Source organism: Pipistrellus kuhlii, unplaced genomic scaffold, assembly GCF_014108245.1.
Source record: "Pipistrellus kuhlii isolate mPipKuh1 unplaced genomic scaffold, mPipKuh1.p scaffold_m20_p_15, whole genome shotgun sequence".
Taxonomy (NCBI): Eukaryota; Metazoa; Chordata; class Mammalia; order Chiroptera; family Vespertilionidae; genus Pipistrellus; species Pipistrellus kuhlii.
The window spans coordinates 46,966,286-46,983,436 of NW_023425460.1; the positions used below are offsets into that span (position 1 = coordinate 46,966,286).

General features: G+C 62.9%; 1 protein-coding gene across 1 annotated transcript in view; it reads left to right on the forward strand.

Moving 5' to 3' along the window:
• CPXM2 (carboxypeptidase X, M14 family member 2) overlaps positions 1–17,151 on the forward strand; it is a 31,729-nt gene that overhangs the window by 973 nt on the left and 13,605 nt on the right. The window contains exons 2-4 of the mRNA XM_036439356.2: positions 9,697–9,795; positions 10,445–10,554; positions 12,026–12,165. Coding sequence (XP_036295249.1) covers positions 9,697–9,795; positions 10,445–10,554; positions 12,026–12,165 — 349 coding nt within the window. The remainder of the gene's footprint in view (positions 1–9,696; positions 9,796–10,444; positions 10,555–12,025; positions 12,166–17,151) is intronic.

The following is a 17,151-nucleotide window of genomic DNA, read 5'->3' on the forward strand; positions in this document are numbered from 1 at the left end:
CCTGGGGTGCGGGGCCTTCCCTGCACCCTTCTCCGCCCGCCGGTGCCCCCACTCCCCAGGCCCGCCTCGGGGACGGACTCCATCTCGCGTCGCACGCCCCCTGGGGAGGCCCTCTCCCTGGTGCCCGAGGCTCTGTCCTCGGGGTCCGAGGTGGGGAGCCAGCGCCCCAGGCACGTCCGTGGCGATCGCGGGGGCCCTCCCTGCCCGCAGGGAAGGGGGGATCCCGGGTTTGGTTAGACTGTTCCGGAAAGTCTGTGACGAGGCCAGGAGGGGAGATGGAGGCTCAGCTCCTGGCCCCGGACCCGTGTCCGCAGCCCCCGTGCACGTGCTGGGGCAGGGCTGCCCCCGGCCTCTTTCCGGGCCCTTCCGGCACCAGCGGGCAGGGCAGGGGGTGGGTCGCCCTGGCCAGAGCCGTCGGAATTCCCAGTGTTTTCTGCCGGACGAGCCTGGGCTGTGGAGAGGGAGGGAGGAGCGGGAGTGGGAGACACTCATAGCTGCAGGACACCGCGGGCCCCGGTGCTGGGGTGGTGGTGGGTGGCGGTAAGTGTCTCGGTGAACCCTCCCGGGGCCGAGAGTGGGTGTCCGTGGCTTAAGACGGGAGGCAGGCCCTGCCGGCCCCGCTCAGAGCAGGCGCTTGGAGATCTGTGTCCCAGCACAAGGCCTCTTTGTGTCCTGGCATCTGCATCCCATCTGCGTGTGTTTATGTTGCTTCGGGGAAGACACGCGTGTTGTCTGGTGTTTACTGGGGAGGGGCCGGAGCCTGAGGACACACGGAGCACCAGGTCTGGGCCTCAGCTCCCTGTCCTCCCAGCCTCCTCGTCTGCACGCAGGAAGATGGGCTGCCACCTCACCTCACTCTGCCGATTGTTCTAGAAGCTTCTCCACAAACCTCCCAGCGTGTGCTGTCCTTCATTTGCTCTGCAGGTCTGTCCCGGGACCCCACTCAGCTCGGGGTGCAGACGTGCTGACAGACGGATCCCCAAACTGGAAACAGGTCCCTGAAAACCTCAGGCTCGGCTCAGACCCTCAGCTCGGGGCCTCCCGGGGGCTGTCCCCGGCTGCTGTGTCTCTAATGGGCTGTGAGGGGCTTTGGGGGGCACCCCAACTATGACAAGCAGTGGGTGACATACACCGCAGACTTCCGGCTCCTGTCCGGCTGGGGTGCCTTTGCCAGGACAGTCCTTCACCTGGACCCCAAGTGGGGAGACTGGGTTAAGAAGGGCCTCCTGCCCGGCTGGCGGGGCTCAGGGGTTGAGCATTGACCCATGAACCGGAGGTCAGGGTTCGATTCCTGGTCAGGGCACAGGCCCGGGTGGTAGGCACATCCCCAGTAGGGGGCGTGCAGGAGGCGGCCCATCCATGGTTCTCTGTCATCGCGAATGTTTCTGCCTCTCTCCTTCTCCCTTCCTCTCTGTGAAACCAGGAGAAGCATGTTAGAAAAAGTGACCTGGCCTTGGTTCGGGAGCCCTGACCGCTTTGTGCAGTCGGGGTGCTGACAGTCCTGTTCCTCCCGGAGTGGCCGTGGAGGTCTGCACTGCTCCTGATGCAGGAGGAGCGCCGTGTCACCATGCCTTACCGGGCGCTGGCTTAGGAGGGGCAGGAACACGGCCGGGCGCTGGCTTAGGAGGGGCAGGAACACGGCCGGGCGCTGGCTTAGGAGGGGCAGGAACACAGCCGGGCGCTGGTTAGGAGGGGCAGGAACACGGCCTGTGTGTGAGGGGAACCTCAGGCCGTGGCTTTGCTGGCAGGAGGCGCCGGCCCGACTCAGCTCTATCTGGCTCTGAGGCAGGAGAGGCCAGATCCCGCTGAGCGAGGGGGTGAGGCCTCTGGAACTGACAGGCGCCGGCCAAGCGCCTTGTCTTTGCCGAGGATGGTGTCTTCCCGGAGGCCTCGTCTTGCTCGAGGGGAGGGGGCAGGCCACTGTTCTGAGCGGCAGGGAGTTGGGTCTCACGTCACAGAAAGGCGGCTCAGTGGCCGGGCCCGGGGTGACTGTGTCTCAGGCCGACGTGGCCGGTCTCAGCCCACAGCCAAGTGCAGGGGGCTGTGGGCCGGGCCCCGGGGACGGGAGCACTGCCGCCCTGCAGGCGTGGCTGGTCCCAGAGAGGCACAGCTCTGCTGGACGGAGTGGCCCTGAACCTTTAAAAACTGGAATGATGACAGTGTGATATGCTAATCAGACGGTGTCCTTCCGGACATCCTTCCGGACGAGGCTGGGCTGGGAGGGAAGCCCGGATTGGGCGCCAGAGGGAAGCCGGTTCCGCAGCCGGGGAGGGAGGCCTGCTCTGCACGGATTTCGAGCATCCGGCCTCTCGTCCTGAAGTAATTGCAGACTCAGGGAAACTCAAAAGCCAGCGCCGGGAGGTCCTGTGTCCTGCCCCCCAGCCTCCCAGGGACAGGCCTTTGAGGACCACACTGTGGGTTCCTCACCTTGGCAGGACCGGCATTTCGGGCCACGTGTGCGCGTGTGTGAGTGTGTGTGTGTGTGAGTGTGTGTGTGTGTGTGTGTGTGTGAGTGTGTGTGTGTGAGTGTGTGTGTGAGTGTGTGTGTGTGTGAATATATGTGTGTGAGTGTGTATGAGTGTGTGTGTGAGTGTGTGTGAGTATGCAAGTTTATGTGTGTGCGCGTGTGTGAGTATGTGTGTGTGTGTGTGAGTATATGTGTGTGAGCGTGTATGAGTGTGTGTGTGTGTGCGTGCGTGTGTGTATAAGTGAGTGTGTGAATGTATGTGTGAGTGTGTTTGTGTGAGTGTGTGTGTGAGTATGTGTGTTTGCAGTGAGGGCAAGAGTTAGGAGGACGTTTGTAACGATTTCTGTGTCTCTTAGCAGCAATCACACGTAAGTGAGGACAAGGGATCTTTTAAAAAACACGTGTTTTTATTGATGTCAGAGAGGAAGGGGGAGGGAGAGATAGAAACACCAATGATGAGAGAGAATCATTGATTGGCTGCCTCCTATACGCCCCCTACTGGGGATCGAGTCTGCAACCCAGGCCCGTGCCCTTGACCAGAATCGAACCCAGGACCCTTTAGTCCGAAGGCTGACGCTCTCTCCATGGAGCCAAACCAGCCAGGGCAAGAGATCTTATATCGTGACATTATGTGCTCACTGGAAGCGTTAAACCCAGAGCGGTCTGACCTGATAAGCTCCCTACGAAATTCCAGGGAAAGGATATTTTACAGAAAAAAAGAAGCTGGTTCTCATACATCAGCAAATAGCTTTCAGGGCAGCACCTCTTTCCACAGCATTCTCCAAAGTCAACGGCTCCCGCTGGCGGCCCCCGCTGGCCGGGGCCGGAGGCCAGGCTGGTGCCGGGAAGGAGGGAGCACTCGTGCTGGGGAGCCGGCCTGGAGGCGGTGCTGCCATGTGCCGAGCCTGCCCGCTGCCAGGCCTCACGGCGGGCGATGCCCTCGGTGCCGGCGGTGGCAGCCCGGCTGGAGCCTGCATTTTGAGGTTCTCGCTCGCAGGCTGGGAGTTCCCACAATGGCTCTGCCCTCCGAGGCCTCGCAGACCCCCTGAGAAACCCAGGAACCGGGGGGTCTGTGAATGGCCACCCCAAGGGCTGCTGGCCCCGCTGCTGGCATCCAGCCCGCTGCTCACGTGGGCACAGGGGATGGTGGGAGTGCGACGTTACCCTCAAGGTTCATTTCAGAAGCTCCTGTCACAGATTTTTTATGGAAAGCCCATCCTTGTGGGACACGAGTGGGTATTTGGCATAAATGTTCGGGATCCAGAGAGAGCTGGGATCTAACTGTTGCTCCATCTCCTCGGGCACGTGTGGCTTCTCCCTGCCTCGGGCTGCTCCCTGTGACACGGGATGATGAGCAGCACGCTGCCCGGGTGGCGGGAGGTCGGGCGGGTCGCCAGCAGCCTCCCCAGCTTTGGAGGGCCGTTCGGAGGCTCCTCAGACCCCAGGGTCCCCAGCCAGCTGGAGTCCCAGGGGGCCGTGCTCTGCGCAGCCTGCGTCACAGGCGTTTCCTCCTCCACGTCTCTGTTCCCTCGCTGCTTGGACTCCCCTCCCAGAGACACTCCAGCTCTGAGGCCTGGTCTCAGGCTGTTCCCGGCCGAACCCAAACTGAGACAGGCAAGTGCCAGCGGCGCCGGCACAGTCCTGGGCACATCCCCGCCCGCTGCGAGGGGGAGGGCCTTCCTTTTTCTTTTCTTTTTAAAATATTTTATTGATTTTCTAAAGAGAGCAAGGGAGAGAGAGAGAGAGCTAGAAGCGTCGATGAGAAACATCGACCAGCTGCCTCCTGCACACCCCCTACCGGGGATGTGCCCGCAACCAAGGTACATGCCCTTGACCGGAATCAAACCTGGGACCTTCCAGTCCGCAGACAGACCCTCTACCGCTGAGCCAAACCGGCTTCGGTGAGGGAGGGTCTTTCTCTAACGGGCTCCTCAGTTGCCAGTTAGAAAGGTGGCTGTGGCTGCACGGAGGCCGGTGCCCTGGGCCCCTGATGGAGACCGCGCCTTCCTCACAGATGCTCGCCCAGAGGAGGCAGAGGCTGATGGGACGACAGAGGAGGAGTGTTGGGAGGGCTTTTGGGTGGGTGGATGGATGGTTGGTTGTTTGGTTGTTTGGTTGGTTGATTAGCTGATTAGTTGTTTGATTGTTTGGTTGATTGGTTGGTTGGTTGTTTGGCTGATTGGTTGATTGGTGGTTTGGTTGATTGGCTGATTGGTTAATTAATTGGTTGGTTGGTTGGTTGATTGGATGATTGGATGGTTTGTTGGTTGATTAGCTGTTTAATTGGTTGATTAGTTGGTTGGTTAGTTGATTAGTTGGATGGTTGGTTGATTAATTGGTTGGTTAGTTGGTTGGTTGGTTAATTGATTGGTTGGTTGGTTGATTGGTTAATTGACTGGTTGGTTGATTGTTTGATTAGTTGGTTGACTGGTTGATTGGCTGGTTGATTGGTTGATTGGTTGGTTGATTGGTTGATTGGCTGGTTGATTTTGGTGTAGCCCTCGTGAAAGGCTTAGAAAATTGCAGTGGAATCTCCATCTCCACTCCAGACCATGCAGGTGACTGAGTAACAGCAGCAAGTACCTCGTTCAACCACTCAGCTCCTCTCAGGACTCACCGGACCCCCAGGGAGACCTGTTTCCAGGGAGCTTAGTCTCAGGCCTGAATAAGGACACAGGCTGTTCCCACCCCATTGGGGCCCTTTTGCTAACTCCCCCTGGAGCTCGGGTTTGCAGCCACCATTGCTTAGGATTTTCACGGTCCCCCTCCTGGCTCTCACGTGTGAGGTTCTCTGCAGACGTGCATGGTGGCAGGACTGCAGGAAGCTATCGGCGTCGTCTGTCTGGATATCCTGCATCTCTGGGCGCCCCTGAGAACCCCCTTGCCCGGGGAGGCCTCCCTCTTGTGTGGGTTCCAGGAGCTGTGGGCTGGGGCTGAGCCCTTCGCCAGCGGGAGTGCAGATGCCGTGGGGCTGGAATTTCCTGGGGAAATGCAAAGAGGCAGCGAAGAATTTGTCAGTTTCTGGGGTTTGCTACTGGAAGCTCCTTGTATAGAGAGAAAAGCTTTCTCATAAACCCAGAATAGGCACGGCCGGGCTGGCAGCGCCATTCTGCTACTTTTAAGGAATTCGGCTTTGTCACGCAGCCCAGATGGAGATGTTGATTTAATCCGGCTCCGGCTCCCCGCCTCCGCTCTCTTCTCTCCTCCGGACGGATGTGCTGCCGTTCCTGCCCGGCAGGACCTCGCGGGGAGTCAGCCTCCAGCTCCGCCGGCTCTGGGGGCGCCCCGGGGCGGGTCCCCCGCCTGAGCCTCAGTGTCCCCACCTGTGACTCTGTGTTCAGGGTCAGCCCCCGCCCTCAGCGGCACTGGCCCAGATGGGATGCTGTCGTCTCTGGGAAAGTGCCTCATGAGTGTGAGTCACTCGCCACATGCTGTCTGCTGGCTTCTCAGCAGCTGGAAGGGCGCTCTGTGGCGGGAGGGGCTCCATCATCATATTCATGATGACCAGACGGAAGCTGCCTTTTAAAATATATTCTTATTGATTTCAGAGAGGAAGGGAGAGGGAGAGAGAGAGAAACATCAATGACGAGAGAGAATCCTTGATCGGCTGCCTCCTGCCCCACATTGGGGATGGAGCCCATAACCCAGGCCTGTGTCCTGACCAGGAACCCAACCGTGGCCTCCTGGTTCATGAGTCGAGGCTCCGCCTGAGCCCCCAGAAGCTGTCTCACTCGGTGGTGGCGAGGCAGGCTCTGCCCGGAGCCCTGGCTGTGGGGTATGTGACTGCCATCCGGTGACAGGCGGGTCCTGTGTGCCCCGCTCACTGCGGAGGGGGCGGGCCATGGAGAGGTGAGGGGTCACTGAGGATTCAACTGCTCAGGGCGGGGGCAGCACCTGGAGCTTCGAGAGAGCGGCTGGGCCCTGCCTGCCGTCTCCGCCCTTGGTCCCCACGTGTTGGCCCTGGGAGGCAGGCTCTCAGGGGTGGTAGCACACTGTCCACATGGACACCTTCCTTCAATCCCTGGAGCCAGGCAGGTGTGTTTGGGTCCCGGATTCGGACCGGGCGTGGGAGAGGCCAGGCTGAGGGTGTGGCAGGGCTGAGCTCTGGACTCCCCCTCCTACATCCCCTGGAGGCCCCTGCAGAGAGGAGGCAGGGAACACCCACCTTCTCCCCAGAACCCGCAGTCCCTCACAGAGTTTGTGAGCCCCGCCCCGCCCCGTCTTGGCTCTCCGCCCAATCAGGCTCCACGTTCGCAGGAGTCACGGCTCCAGTTTTGCCCAACCATCGAGGTCTTATGGCCCCTCAGTCGGGCTCTTCGGAAGAGGCCGCCTCTGGAGGCCACTGACCGTGACATTTCCACTCGCAGACCTGGCCCCAAGGGCAGGGCCGGACACACCCAGGGCGGCAGCCTCTCCCCCGCCTCTCCGGGCGCTCGGAGGGACTCCCTCCGCCGAGGGGGCACCACGTGGCGCCTCCTCAGTTCTCGGAAAGATGGGAGCCATCCCCCGAGAAGGGGGCGGAGAGGGGTGGCCCTCAGCTGGGCCCAGTGAGGGTCTGTGTTCTCCTCGGGAAGCACATTTCCCCTTTGGTGACAGAGGAGCCGTCGGAAATGATTTCATTAATTGGCACAGCCCGCTGGCCGCTCCCGGCCTCTCAGTTTGCCGCAGGAAGTCCCCACGGGGTCTCTCTCCGCAGAGCTGCCCTCCTCTCGTGTTTGTCTGTTTGGTCACCCATGACTCATTCGTTCATTCATTCATTCCATCATCATGGCCAATGATCTACCAGATTCTGGAAACAGCACGAGCAAAACCAGACCCACGAACAGGCCAGCCGTTGTCACACATGTGTGGTGACGCTACCCAGCGCAGGGTGCAGCGCTGTGGGGGTTGCTGGCCGGGGTTCCTGTCCCAGCATTAAGAAGGGTGCAGCAATCTGGAGGAAGGCAGTGCGTAGATTAAGAGTCCAGAGAGGAAAGATAGTTTTGAAGGGCATTGGGGGTCAGAGGAGCTTCAGCTAAAGGAGCTAACGTTCTGAGTTCTTAGTTCTTGGCTCAGGTCCCTTGCTTTTTATTAACACATTTTGTCCTGAGGCAACGTGGAAATAACACACTTCAAAGGGTAGTGTTTCGTACAGATTGGAGAATAGCCTACAGCTGTTCCGGTGTTTGGCCAACAGGAGGCAATAAGATGTAGAGTGAGAAGCCCTGAGCTGTCTGGCAGCAAACAATCATCCTATTCAGGTTTGGGGGAAGTGCCTTCCAGCGGTTCCAACAGGTGATTACATATGTGACTCAGCTCTTGTTGAGCCCCCAAGTTCCATCAACCTTTCGATAAAACCCTTGTAATTATGACGTCCTGGAACTGGCTTCCGGCACTGCTGCCCCCATGTGGCCCTTGTGCATAGGTGCACGTGTCCCTGGGTGCTGGGGTCTCAGTGAGATGGCTCACTGCTGCTCCTTCTCTGGAGTGTCGCCCTCGAGGGTCCAGCCTCCCTTCCCAGTGGGTTGGTCTGTGGCCAGAGGCCCGCCAGCAGGAGAGCAGCCCCTCGTCTCCAGAGCCGGAGGAGCCCGAGGAGCCCTGAGAGGCGCTGCCAGCCTGAGGGGGCTGCCTCGTGCCCACAGCCGTCTGGTCCAGCCGGGGCCTCGGAGGGCGAGGGAGGAAGTGGCCCTGTGTGTGGGGTGAGGGGGTAGGGGAGGTGGGGGTGGGAAATGCCAGCTCTGGGCCCAGAAGGCCCCATTCCAGCTCCGTTCGGTCAGAGGGACGCGGTGTCAGCCTGTGGGTCCGGGAGGCCCGAGGTGCAGGCTTGGACAGATGGCGGTGTGCTGTGGGCTAGAGGCTTACTTCCTCTCCTCTACGGGGAGCACCTCAGTGTCCCGGGCATCGCTGGGTTCAGGGTGGGGCAGAGGTGAGGATGGGGAGGGGACTGAGGTGGGAGTAGGGAGAGGGCAGAGCGGGGAGGGGGCAGAGCGGGGAGGGGGCAGAGGTAGGAGTAGGGAGAGGGTAGAGTGGGGAGAGGGAGGGGACAGAGGTGGGGATGGGGAAGGGGCAGAGGTGGGAGTGGGGAGATGGGATAGAGGTGGGGAGGGGAGAGAAGTAGGGAGGGGAGAGAGGTGAGGAGGGGACAGAGGTGGGGATGGGGAGGGGACAGAGGTGGGAGTAGGGAGAGGGCAGAGTGGGGAGGGGAGAGAGGTGAGGATGGGGAGGGGACAGAGGTGGGGATGGGGAAGGGGCAGAAGTGGGAGTGGGGAGATGGGATAGAGGTGGGGAGGGGAGAGAGGTGTGGAGGGAAGAGAGGTGGGGAGGGGAGAGAGGTGGGGAGGGAAGAGAGGTGGGGAGGGGAGAGAGGTGGGGAGGGGAGAGAGGTGGGGAGGGGAGAGAGGTGGGGAGGGGAGAGAGGTGGGGAGGGGAGAGAGGTGGGGAGGGGAGAGAGGTGGGGAGGGGAGAGAGGTGGGGGGGGAAGAGAGGTGGGGAGGGGAGAGAGGTGGGGAGGGGAGAGAGGTGGGGAGGGGGGAGAGAGGTGGGGAGGAAGAGGGAGAGAGGTGGGGGAGGGGAGAGAGGTGGGGAGGGGAGAGGAGAGGTGGGGAGGGGAGAGAGGTGGGGAGGGGAGAGAGGTGGGGAGGGAAGAGAGGTGGGGAGGGGAGAGAGGTGGGGAGGGGAGAGAGGTGGGGAGGGGAGAGAGGTGGGGAGGGGAGAGAGGTGGGGAGGGGAGAGAGGTGAGGATGGGGAGGGGAGAGAGGTGGGGAGGGGACAGAGGAGGGGAGGGGAGAGAGGTGGGGAGGGGAGAGAGGTGGGGAGGGGAGAGAGGTGAGGAGAGGAGAGAGGTGAGGATGGGGAGGGGAGAGAGGCGGGGAGGGGACAGAGGAGGGGAGGGGAGAGAGGTGGGGAGGGGAGAGAGGTGAGGAGAGGAGAGAGGTGAGGATGGGGAGGGGACAGAGGTGGGGAGGGGACAGAGGAGGGGAGGGGAGAGAGGTGGGGAGGGGAGAGAGGTGGGGAGGGAGAGAGGTGGGGAGGGAAGAGAGGTGGGGAGGGGAGAGAGGTGAGGATGGGGAGGGGAGAGAGGTGGGGAGGGGACAGAGGTGGGGAGGGAAGAGAGATGGGGAGGGAAGAGAGGTGGGGAGGGGACAGAGGTGGGGGGGGAGAGAGGTGGGGGCGGCTGCTCTGCAGAAGAGGAGCCCTCGCCCCTGGGACGACCCTCACACTTGGAGGCAGACGTTTCTCTCTTTTTTTAGGTAAAAACAGCAACAGAAGAGGCGTGAGAACCAAGAGCTTGGAGAAGGCTGCCAGCGACGAGCACAGCGCCCCTGTGGCCCCGGGGGAGGCCGGGGCGGGTAAGCGAGGACGGGGAGGCCCGCCTCCGCCCGCGCCCCGCGGGCTCCGTGAGGCCCTGTGTGGGCTGCCTCTTCCCCAGCCCCCGTGGGGGGCCTTCACCCTCGCTCTCCGGGGGCTCACCGCCTCCCAGGACCACGCCGGCCTTCCATTCACGTGGGGCCTGCAGACACCCCCCTCCCAGGACCACGCCGGCCTTCGATTCACGTGGGGCCTGCAGACACCCCCCTCCCAGGAAGCTGCCCCCTCGTCCATCCAAGGAACCCCGGGGAGCCCGGGGAAGGGAAGGACGCTGGGTTGGGCTGCTGGCTTTGGGGCTCACACTGAGGTGCTGAGAGCGGGTCCCGGGCCTCCAGGCGGAAGCATTCCCGCCGGTTCCAGGAGGGGCCCTGCTCCCAGCACCCAGTGTGAGCCACACGGGGGGGACCTTAACCTGAGCAGCCTCAGCCGGGGGGGGGGGGCAGCCGCGGGGAGGGTGTCCGAGCAGACTGCCCGGAGGGGAGGCTGGCCTGGTGGTGCGGAGGGGTGCGGCGATGAGGGCGAGTCCGGGGCGCGGGGACGGGGAGAGGGAAAGAGCACGCGGCCGGCTCAGAAAGCCGGAGCGGCCCCTCCCGCCTCCGTCCTGGCTGGTGACCGGCCGTGTCCCTGCAGGGTGCCCGCCCCTCGGCCTGGAGAGCCTGAAAGTCACGGACTTCCAGCTCCATGCGTCCACTGCCAAGCGCTACGGCCTGGGCGCCCACCGCGGGCGGCTCAACATCCAGGTACCGTGGGAGGGTCCCGATCGCAGGCTGGGAGGGTCCCGTACACGCCTATCGCTCTGGCCACTGACCGCGCCGTTCGCCGGGCCGGCTCGGGCACCTGCACCGGGCCAGCCGGCTGGTTTGGCTCGTTAGAGCATCAGCTGCGGACCGAAGGGTCGCAGGTTCGATTCCCGGCCAAGGGCACCTTCCTCAGTCGCAGGTCCGTCCGGACCATTTGTCGGGCACATGCAGGAGGCCACCAGACGATGTGCCTCCCTCCCCTCGAGCTCGCTCTCTCTCTCTCTCTCTCCCCCCCTCCCCCTCCCCTCTCTCTAAAACACCCGTGGGAGGAATGTCCTGGGGAGGGGGCCTATGACAGTAAGGTGCACTGTCCCTAACGCTCGCAGGGGGGACGCTGCTGACCCCTGAGCCGGTTTGCTGTCCTCTCCGAGGGCTGCTCCTCCCCGGTGCTCGCTGCGGGGCCCTCGCTCGGCCGCAGGGGCCTGCCTGCCCGTCGAACCGTCCAGCTCGGGGGGGCAGCCACCCTCAGTCTCTGGCAGAGGAGGCGGAGGGGCCGTGGTGGGTGGTCTCCTTTCCGAAGCTGGAACCGTCCTGCTCGCCCCATTAAGAGGCTTCGTCTGCGTCAGGCCGCGAGGCGCAGTCTGGCTGGCGTTCATGCCAGAAGGCGGGAATGCTGGCTATCGTGTGGAGGGGAGTAACACGGCCACACGTGTTCCGTTTGGAAAACGAGCGCTCCTGCCCTGGCTGGGCTGCTCTTACAATCAGAGCTGGGACCTGCCGGTTTGGCACGGCGCCGGATAAATCGTTTTTAATGTTTTTCTTCCCCTGAAACTCCTCTGGCGTCTCCCAGCGCTGGTCTCGCTTTCTGATGTTGGCGATCCCTCGGCGAGAGCGCGCTCGGAGAACGCCCTGTCTGTTCCACACGGCCCGGCTGCCCCAGGCCGGCACGCCGGGCCCCAGGCCGCCCCCCGGCTCCTCTCACCGCCCGTCCTTTCCTGTTGGCCTGGCCGGGCGGCTGTGCTCTGGGCGGGGAGAGGGGACCCGGACCTCCTTGTTCAATGGGCTGACACACCCACCCATGTTCCCTGTCACGTCACCCCCGCCCGGCTCTGCGCCGGGGCCTCTGTGGTTGGTGGTGTTTTGTTTTTGTTTTTTGTTTCAGAGAAAAGTCTAGGGCTTCTGTGGAGTGGGGGTGGCAACATGGGAATCTGTTTCTTTTCTTTTTTTTTCTTTTTAAATGGCAATATACTTTATTGACGTTTTACAGAGAGGAAGGGAGAAGGATAGAGAGTTAGAAACATCGATGGGAGAGGAACATGGGTCAGCTGCCTCCTGCACGCTCCCCACTGGGGATGAGCCCGGAATCGAACCGTGGCCTCCTGGTCCCTGAGCCGCGCGGCGGGCTCCGCTTTAGTGTCCACGGAGAGGGAGCCGCCCGTCCGCCGTGCAGAGCCGTCCGCCGTGTCTCCAGGCAGGTGTCAGCGAGAATGACTTCTACGACGGGGCCTGGTGCGCCGGCCGGAACGACGCCCACCAGTGGATCGAGGTGGACGCACGGCGGCTGACGCGGTTCACGGGCGTCATCACGCAGGGGAGGAACTCGCTGTGGCTGTGAGTGGGCACTGAGCCCGTGGGCGGAGGCTCGGGTGTGGGCGGAGGCCCGGGTGTGGGCCGGGCGGGGCAGGGAGGGCTGGCAGTGGGGACAGGTGGGTGGCGGTGGGGCGGGGAGGGGCCAGGCAGGGGCATTAGACGGGAAGGACCTCGGAGGATGGGCAGGAGGCTGGGTGCTGTGGACTCAGGGCCCCTGGGAAGGTGCATCTCTTAGGACGCCCCCCGCCCCCCAGGAACGGGGAGCAGGACCCCGCAGGTCGGGCTGGGTGACGGGTGCAGTCAGCACCATGCAGGGTCGGCAGGGGCTACGTCTTGGCTCCGTGGTGGCGGTTGGCCGACTGGTGGCTGAGCAGCCTGAGGAGGAGCTGGCAGAGCAGAGGGACGGGTCAGGTCCCAGCACCGCCTGGGACCCGTGTGGCTCTCCCAGACGCTGGGGCAGAGGCCTGGGCCTGGCAGGTCTGGAATGAGGCGAGGCCGGGCCAGTGGGAGCCCATTTCCCAGAACCCAGCCTGCGGCCAGGGCCGTGTCAGTGATGGTGACTGAGAATGTCCCAGGAGAAGTGGTTGCAGCCCCTCAAAACTCTCTGCGGCCTGTCCAGCTGTGAAGGCAGGGAATTCTGACACCGGCTCCGGCGTAGAGGAACCGGGCGGACATGGCCTCAGTGTCTGGCCGTCACACAGGACAGACAGAGTCCACGCTCAGGGCTCTGGGAGAGTCAGAGCCCCATGCAGGAGGCAGCGGGGCGGCTGCCCGGGACTGGGGAGGGGCCGGGGAGTTCCTGCTTGAAGGGGTGAACTTTCACTCTGGGGATGGAATGTTCTGGAGTTGGAGGGAGGGGGTGGTGGCACAGCAATGTGAATATACTTCTTACCACTGCATTGTACCCTTAGAAATGGTTACAATCAGCCCAGCCAGTGTGGCTCAGTGGTAGAGCATTGACTTATGACCAGGAGGTCAGAGTTTGATTCCCGGTCAGGGCACAGGCCTGGGTTGCGGGCACATCCCCAGTGGGGGGCGTGCCGGAGGCAGCTGATCCATGATTCTCTCTCATCATTGATGTTTCCACCCTTCTCTCCCTCTCCTGTCCCTCTCAAATAAACACAATCGTATTTTTAAAAAATGGTTAAAATCATCGGTTTTATAGTATGTATACTTTCCTACAATAAGTGAAAAATATAAGTGCAGATACCTCCGCCCCCAAATGACCGCTCCACCTCTCCCTGGTCTGGAGACGGAGTCCCCATTTCCCGCCATATTTGGGTGCGACTCCGCTGGTTTTCACTGCACCCACTGTCCTGCTGCTCCTGGGCTTGGTGATGGTCCTCGTTAACAGCCGGTCACGGCCATTCTGCCGAAAGGCGTCCCTCCGCTTCCTCTTCCGTGAGCCGCTCCTTCGCCTGCGCCTGCGGAGGGGGACCTCCGTGCACCGGCCCACGACGGACCTCCGTGGGGCAGAGTCCACGGGGCGTGCGGTAGCTCTCACACGCGTGTGCACGCCTGCCAGGCTGCCCTGGCCTGGGTCTCTCCAACTGGTGGCTCGTTACCATGACGATGGTTCTCCCCGTTCAGATTCCAAAAGGCAAGGGTTTGGAAAAAAGAACCACGTCGAATTGCTCCAGGAACAGGGGAACTTGGGCTGAGATTGCCCACGGGGCCGCGGGGACTGCGTTGACACAGGGCACGGACCTGCGGGCGGCAGCGGGAGGGCCGTGGTCGGGTTCCGGCTGTCATTGGCGGCGGGAGGGGCCGGTCGGGCTGTTACGGGTTAGAAAGCAGGCAGCTCACTTTCCGTTCCAGCCGAAACCCGAGAGGGCCTGGCCCGGCGAGAAGCCGCAGGGAACAATGTGTTTCTGGCCCCGCTGAGGACGGAGCCTCGGAGCGGGGCGCCGGGTAGGGTTGCTTCTCAGAGGCAGTTTGTTTTTGTGAACGTCTAAGTGCATTTCAAGTCCAATTACTCGTCAAGGCCAAGGCCAAGGAGGCGGGGGCGTTCGGTTTGAGCTGCTGGAATGGGACCGCCTGCACTCAGGATGGGATGAGGGTGCGTTTTGGCATCTGAGCCCGTTTCCCGGAGCCGTGAGTCACGCTGGAGGCATGGGAGCCAGTCCGGGGCGACCCCAACACAGGGCGTCCTGACCCCGATGCTAAAGGCAGGACTCATTCTGGGGGTTCCCAGCCCTCACAGCAGGGGCTGTGTTCCTGGTGGAGGAGGAGGCGGGTCCTCTGCAGCCCTGAGCCGGGCAGGTGCGGTGGGGAGAGGGGGGGTTGGACACAAAGATGCAGGGAGGGCTGGGCAGGACTCAGCCATGGACTGGGGTGGCCCCACTGGCACTGCTGGCACTTGTCCACCAGGAGGCGGTAGAGAGGCTGGGAGTGCTCCTGGAGGAGGCTGGGACCAAGGCTGGTGGGAGGAGTCAGAGCCAGAGGCTGGTCCCCTGGGAGTGAAGGGCAGCCCAGGCTCCACGGGGAGGAGGCTGCGGAAGTGGTGGAGGAAGTGGTGGAGGAAGTGGTGGAGGAAGTGGTGGAGGAAGTGGTGGAGGAGGGGTTGCGGGAGGACTCCGCCGGCAGCAGAGGGGATGCCTGGGGTCAGGAGGCCATGGGCGGGTCAGAGGGGAGCAGACTGGCCACTCAGCGCTGTGCCTGCTGGGAGAATCCCGGGACCTGGAAACCCTGGCTTAGTGTGGGGGCTGGCGGGGGAGGTGGGCAGCCAGGGAGATGGGGGTCTGAGCGGGGAGAGAAGGGGCAGCGCCCAGTCCCGCAGCGGCCAGGGACCAGGGGACGAAGGTGTGGGCTCTCGGGGTACAATCTCTCAGGGAGTAGTTTGAGGGTTCCCTCCTGGGGTGACCTTCCTGCCGTGTCCAGGGCTCTGCCCGCTGGGCTGTCCCCCAGGAAACGTGCTGGCCCCTCGGCCTTTTCCACCTGGTGGAGGGGCCCCCGGCAGAGCCCCTGTGTGCCCCCTGTGTGCCCACTCCCTCCGCCCCTGACTGCGTGCCCTTCGCCCTCCCAGCCCGGAGGCTTCCTTTGCCTGAGGGCAGGCCTGCGAGTGTGTGTGTGTCTGTGTGAGTGTGTGTGTGTCTGTGTGAGTGTGTGTGTGTCTGTGTGAGTGTGTGTGTGTGTTCAGTGCAGCTGAGGTGTGTGAGTGTGTGTGTGTGTGAGTGTGTGTGTGTATGAGTGTGTGTGAGTGTGTGTGTGTGTGTGTGTGTGAGTGTGTGTGTGTGTTCAGTGCAGCTGAGGTGTGTGAGTGTGAGTGTGTGTGTGTCTGTGTGAGTGTGTGTGTGTGTTCAGTGCAGCTGAGGTGTGTGAGTGTGAGTGTGTGTGTGTCTGTGTGAGTGTGTGTGTGTGTGTTCAGTGCAGCTGAGGTGTGTGAGTGTGTGTGTGTGTGAGTGTGTGTGTATGAGTGTGTGTGTGTGTGTTCAGTGCAGCTGGGGTGTATGAGTGTGTGTGTGTGAGTGTGTGTGTGTATGAGTGTGTGTGTGTGTGTGTGTGTGTGTGTGTGTGTGTGTGAGTGTGTGTGTGTGTGTGTTCAGTGCAGCTGGGGTGTGTGAGTGTGTGTGTGTGTGTGTGTGTGTATGAGTGTGTGTGTGTGTTCAGTGCAGCTGGGGTGTATGAGTGTGTGTGTGTGAGTATGTGTGTGTATGAGTGTGTGTGAGTGTGTGTGTGTGTGTATGAGTGTGTGTGAGAGTGTGTGTGTGTGTGTGTGTGAGTGTGTGTGAGTGTGAGTGTGTGTGTGTGTGTGTTCAGTGCAGCGGGGCCTGGTTATGCTGCGAGCACTCAGTCGCCGCTGGGCTGACGGCAGGCGGCTCCATTCAGACCACGTTTGCACCAGGTATACACGATGGGAATGGTTCCAGTGTTCCCGTGGCCGCCGCCTCCTCTCCTCCCTGCGGGAAGGAGGGCTGGTGGAGGGAGGAGGGCTGGTGGAGGGAGGAGGGCTGAGGGAGGGAGGAGGGCTGGCGGAGGAAGGAGGGCTGGCTGGGAGGGAGGAGGGCTGAGGGAGGAAGGAGGGCTGGCGGAGGGAGGAGGGCTGGCGGAGGGAGGGCTGGTGCAGGAAGAAGGGCTGGCTGGGAGGGAGGAGGGCTGGCGAAGGGAGGAGGGCTGGTGGAGGGAGGAGGGCTGGTGGAGGAAGGAGGGCTGGGGGAGGGAGGAGGGCTGGCTGGGAGGAAGGAGGGCTGGTGCAGGAAGGAGGGCTGGTGGAGGGAGGAGGGCTGGTGCAGGAAGAAGGGCTGGCTGGAAGGGAGGAGGGCTGGCGGAGGGAGGAGGGCTGGTGGAGGGAGGAGGGCTGGCTGGGAGGGAGGAGGGCTGAGGGAGGGAGGAGGGCTGGCTGGGAGGAAGGAAGGCTGGTGGAGGGAGGAGGGCTGGCGGAGGGAGGGCTGGTGCAGGAAGAAGGGCTGGCTGGGAGGGAGGAGGGCTGGCGAAGGGAGGAGGGCTGGTGGAGGGAGGAGGGCTGGTGGAGGAAGGAGGGCTGGGGGAGGGAGGAGGGCTGGCTGGGAGGAAGGAGGGCTGGTGCAGGAAGGAGGGCTGGTGGAGGGAGGAGGGCTGGTGCAGGAAGAAGGGCTGGCTGGGAGGGAGGAGGGCTGGCGGAGGGAGGAGGGCTGGTGGAGGGAGGAGGGCTGGCTGGGAGGGAGGAGGGCTGAGGGAGGGAGGAGGGCTGGCTGGGAGGAAGGAAGGCTGGTGGAGGGAGGAGGGCTGGCGGAGGGAGGAGGGCTGGTGCAGGAAGGAGGGCTGGTGCAGGAAGGAAGGCTGGTGGAGGGAGGAGGGCTGGCGGAGGGAGGAGGGCTGGCGGAGGGAGGAGGGCTGGGAGGGAGGAGGGCTGGCGGAGGAAGGACGGCTGGCCGGAGGAAGGCTGTGTTTGGTTCGGCCGGGAGGTGTGGGGAGCAGGAGCCGGCTGGGTCTCTGAGCCCCCCGTCTCCCCACCAGCACCCGCTGACACCGACACCGAAACCTCCGGGCGCAGAGAATGAGACGTCGGGTGGTTTTGCGACGTGGAGA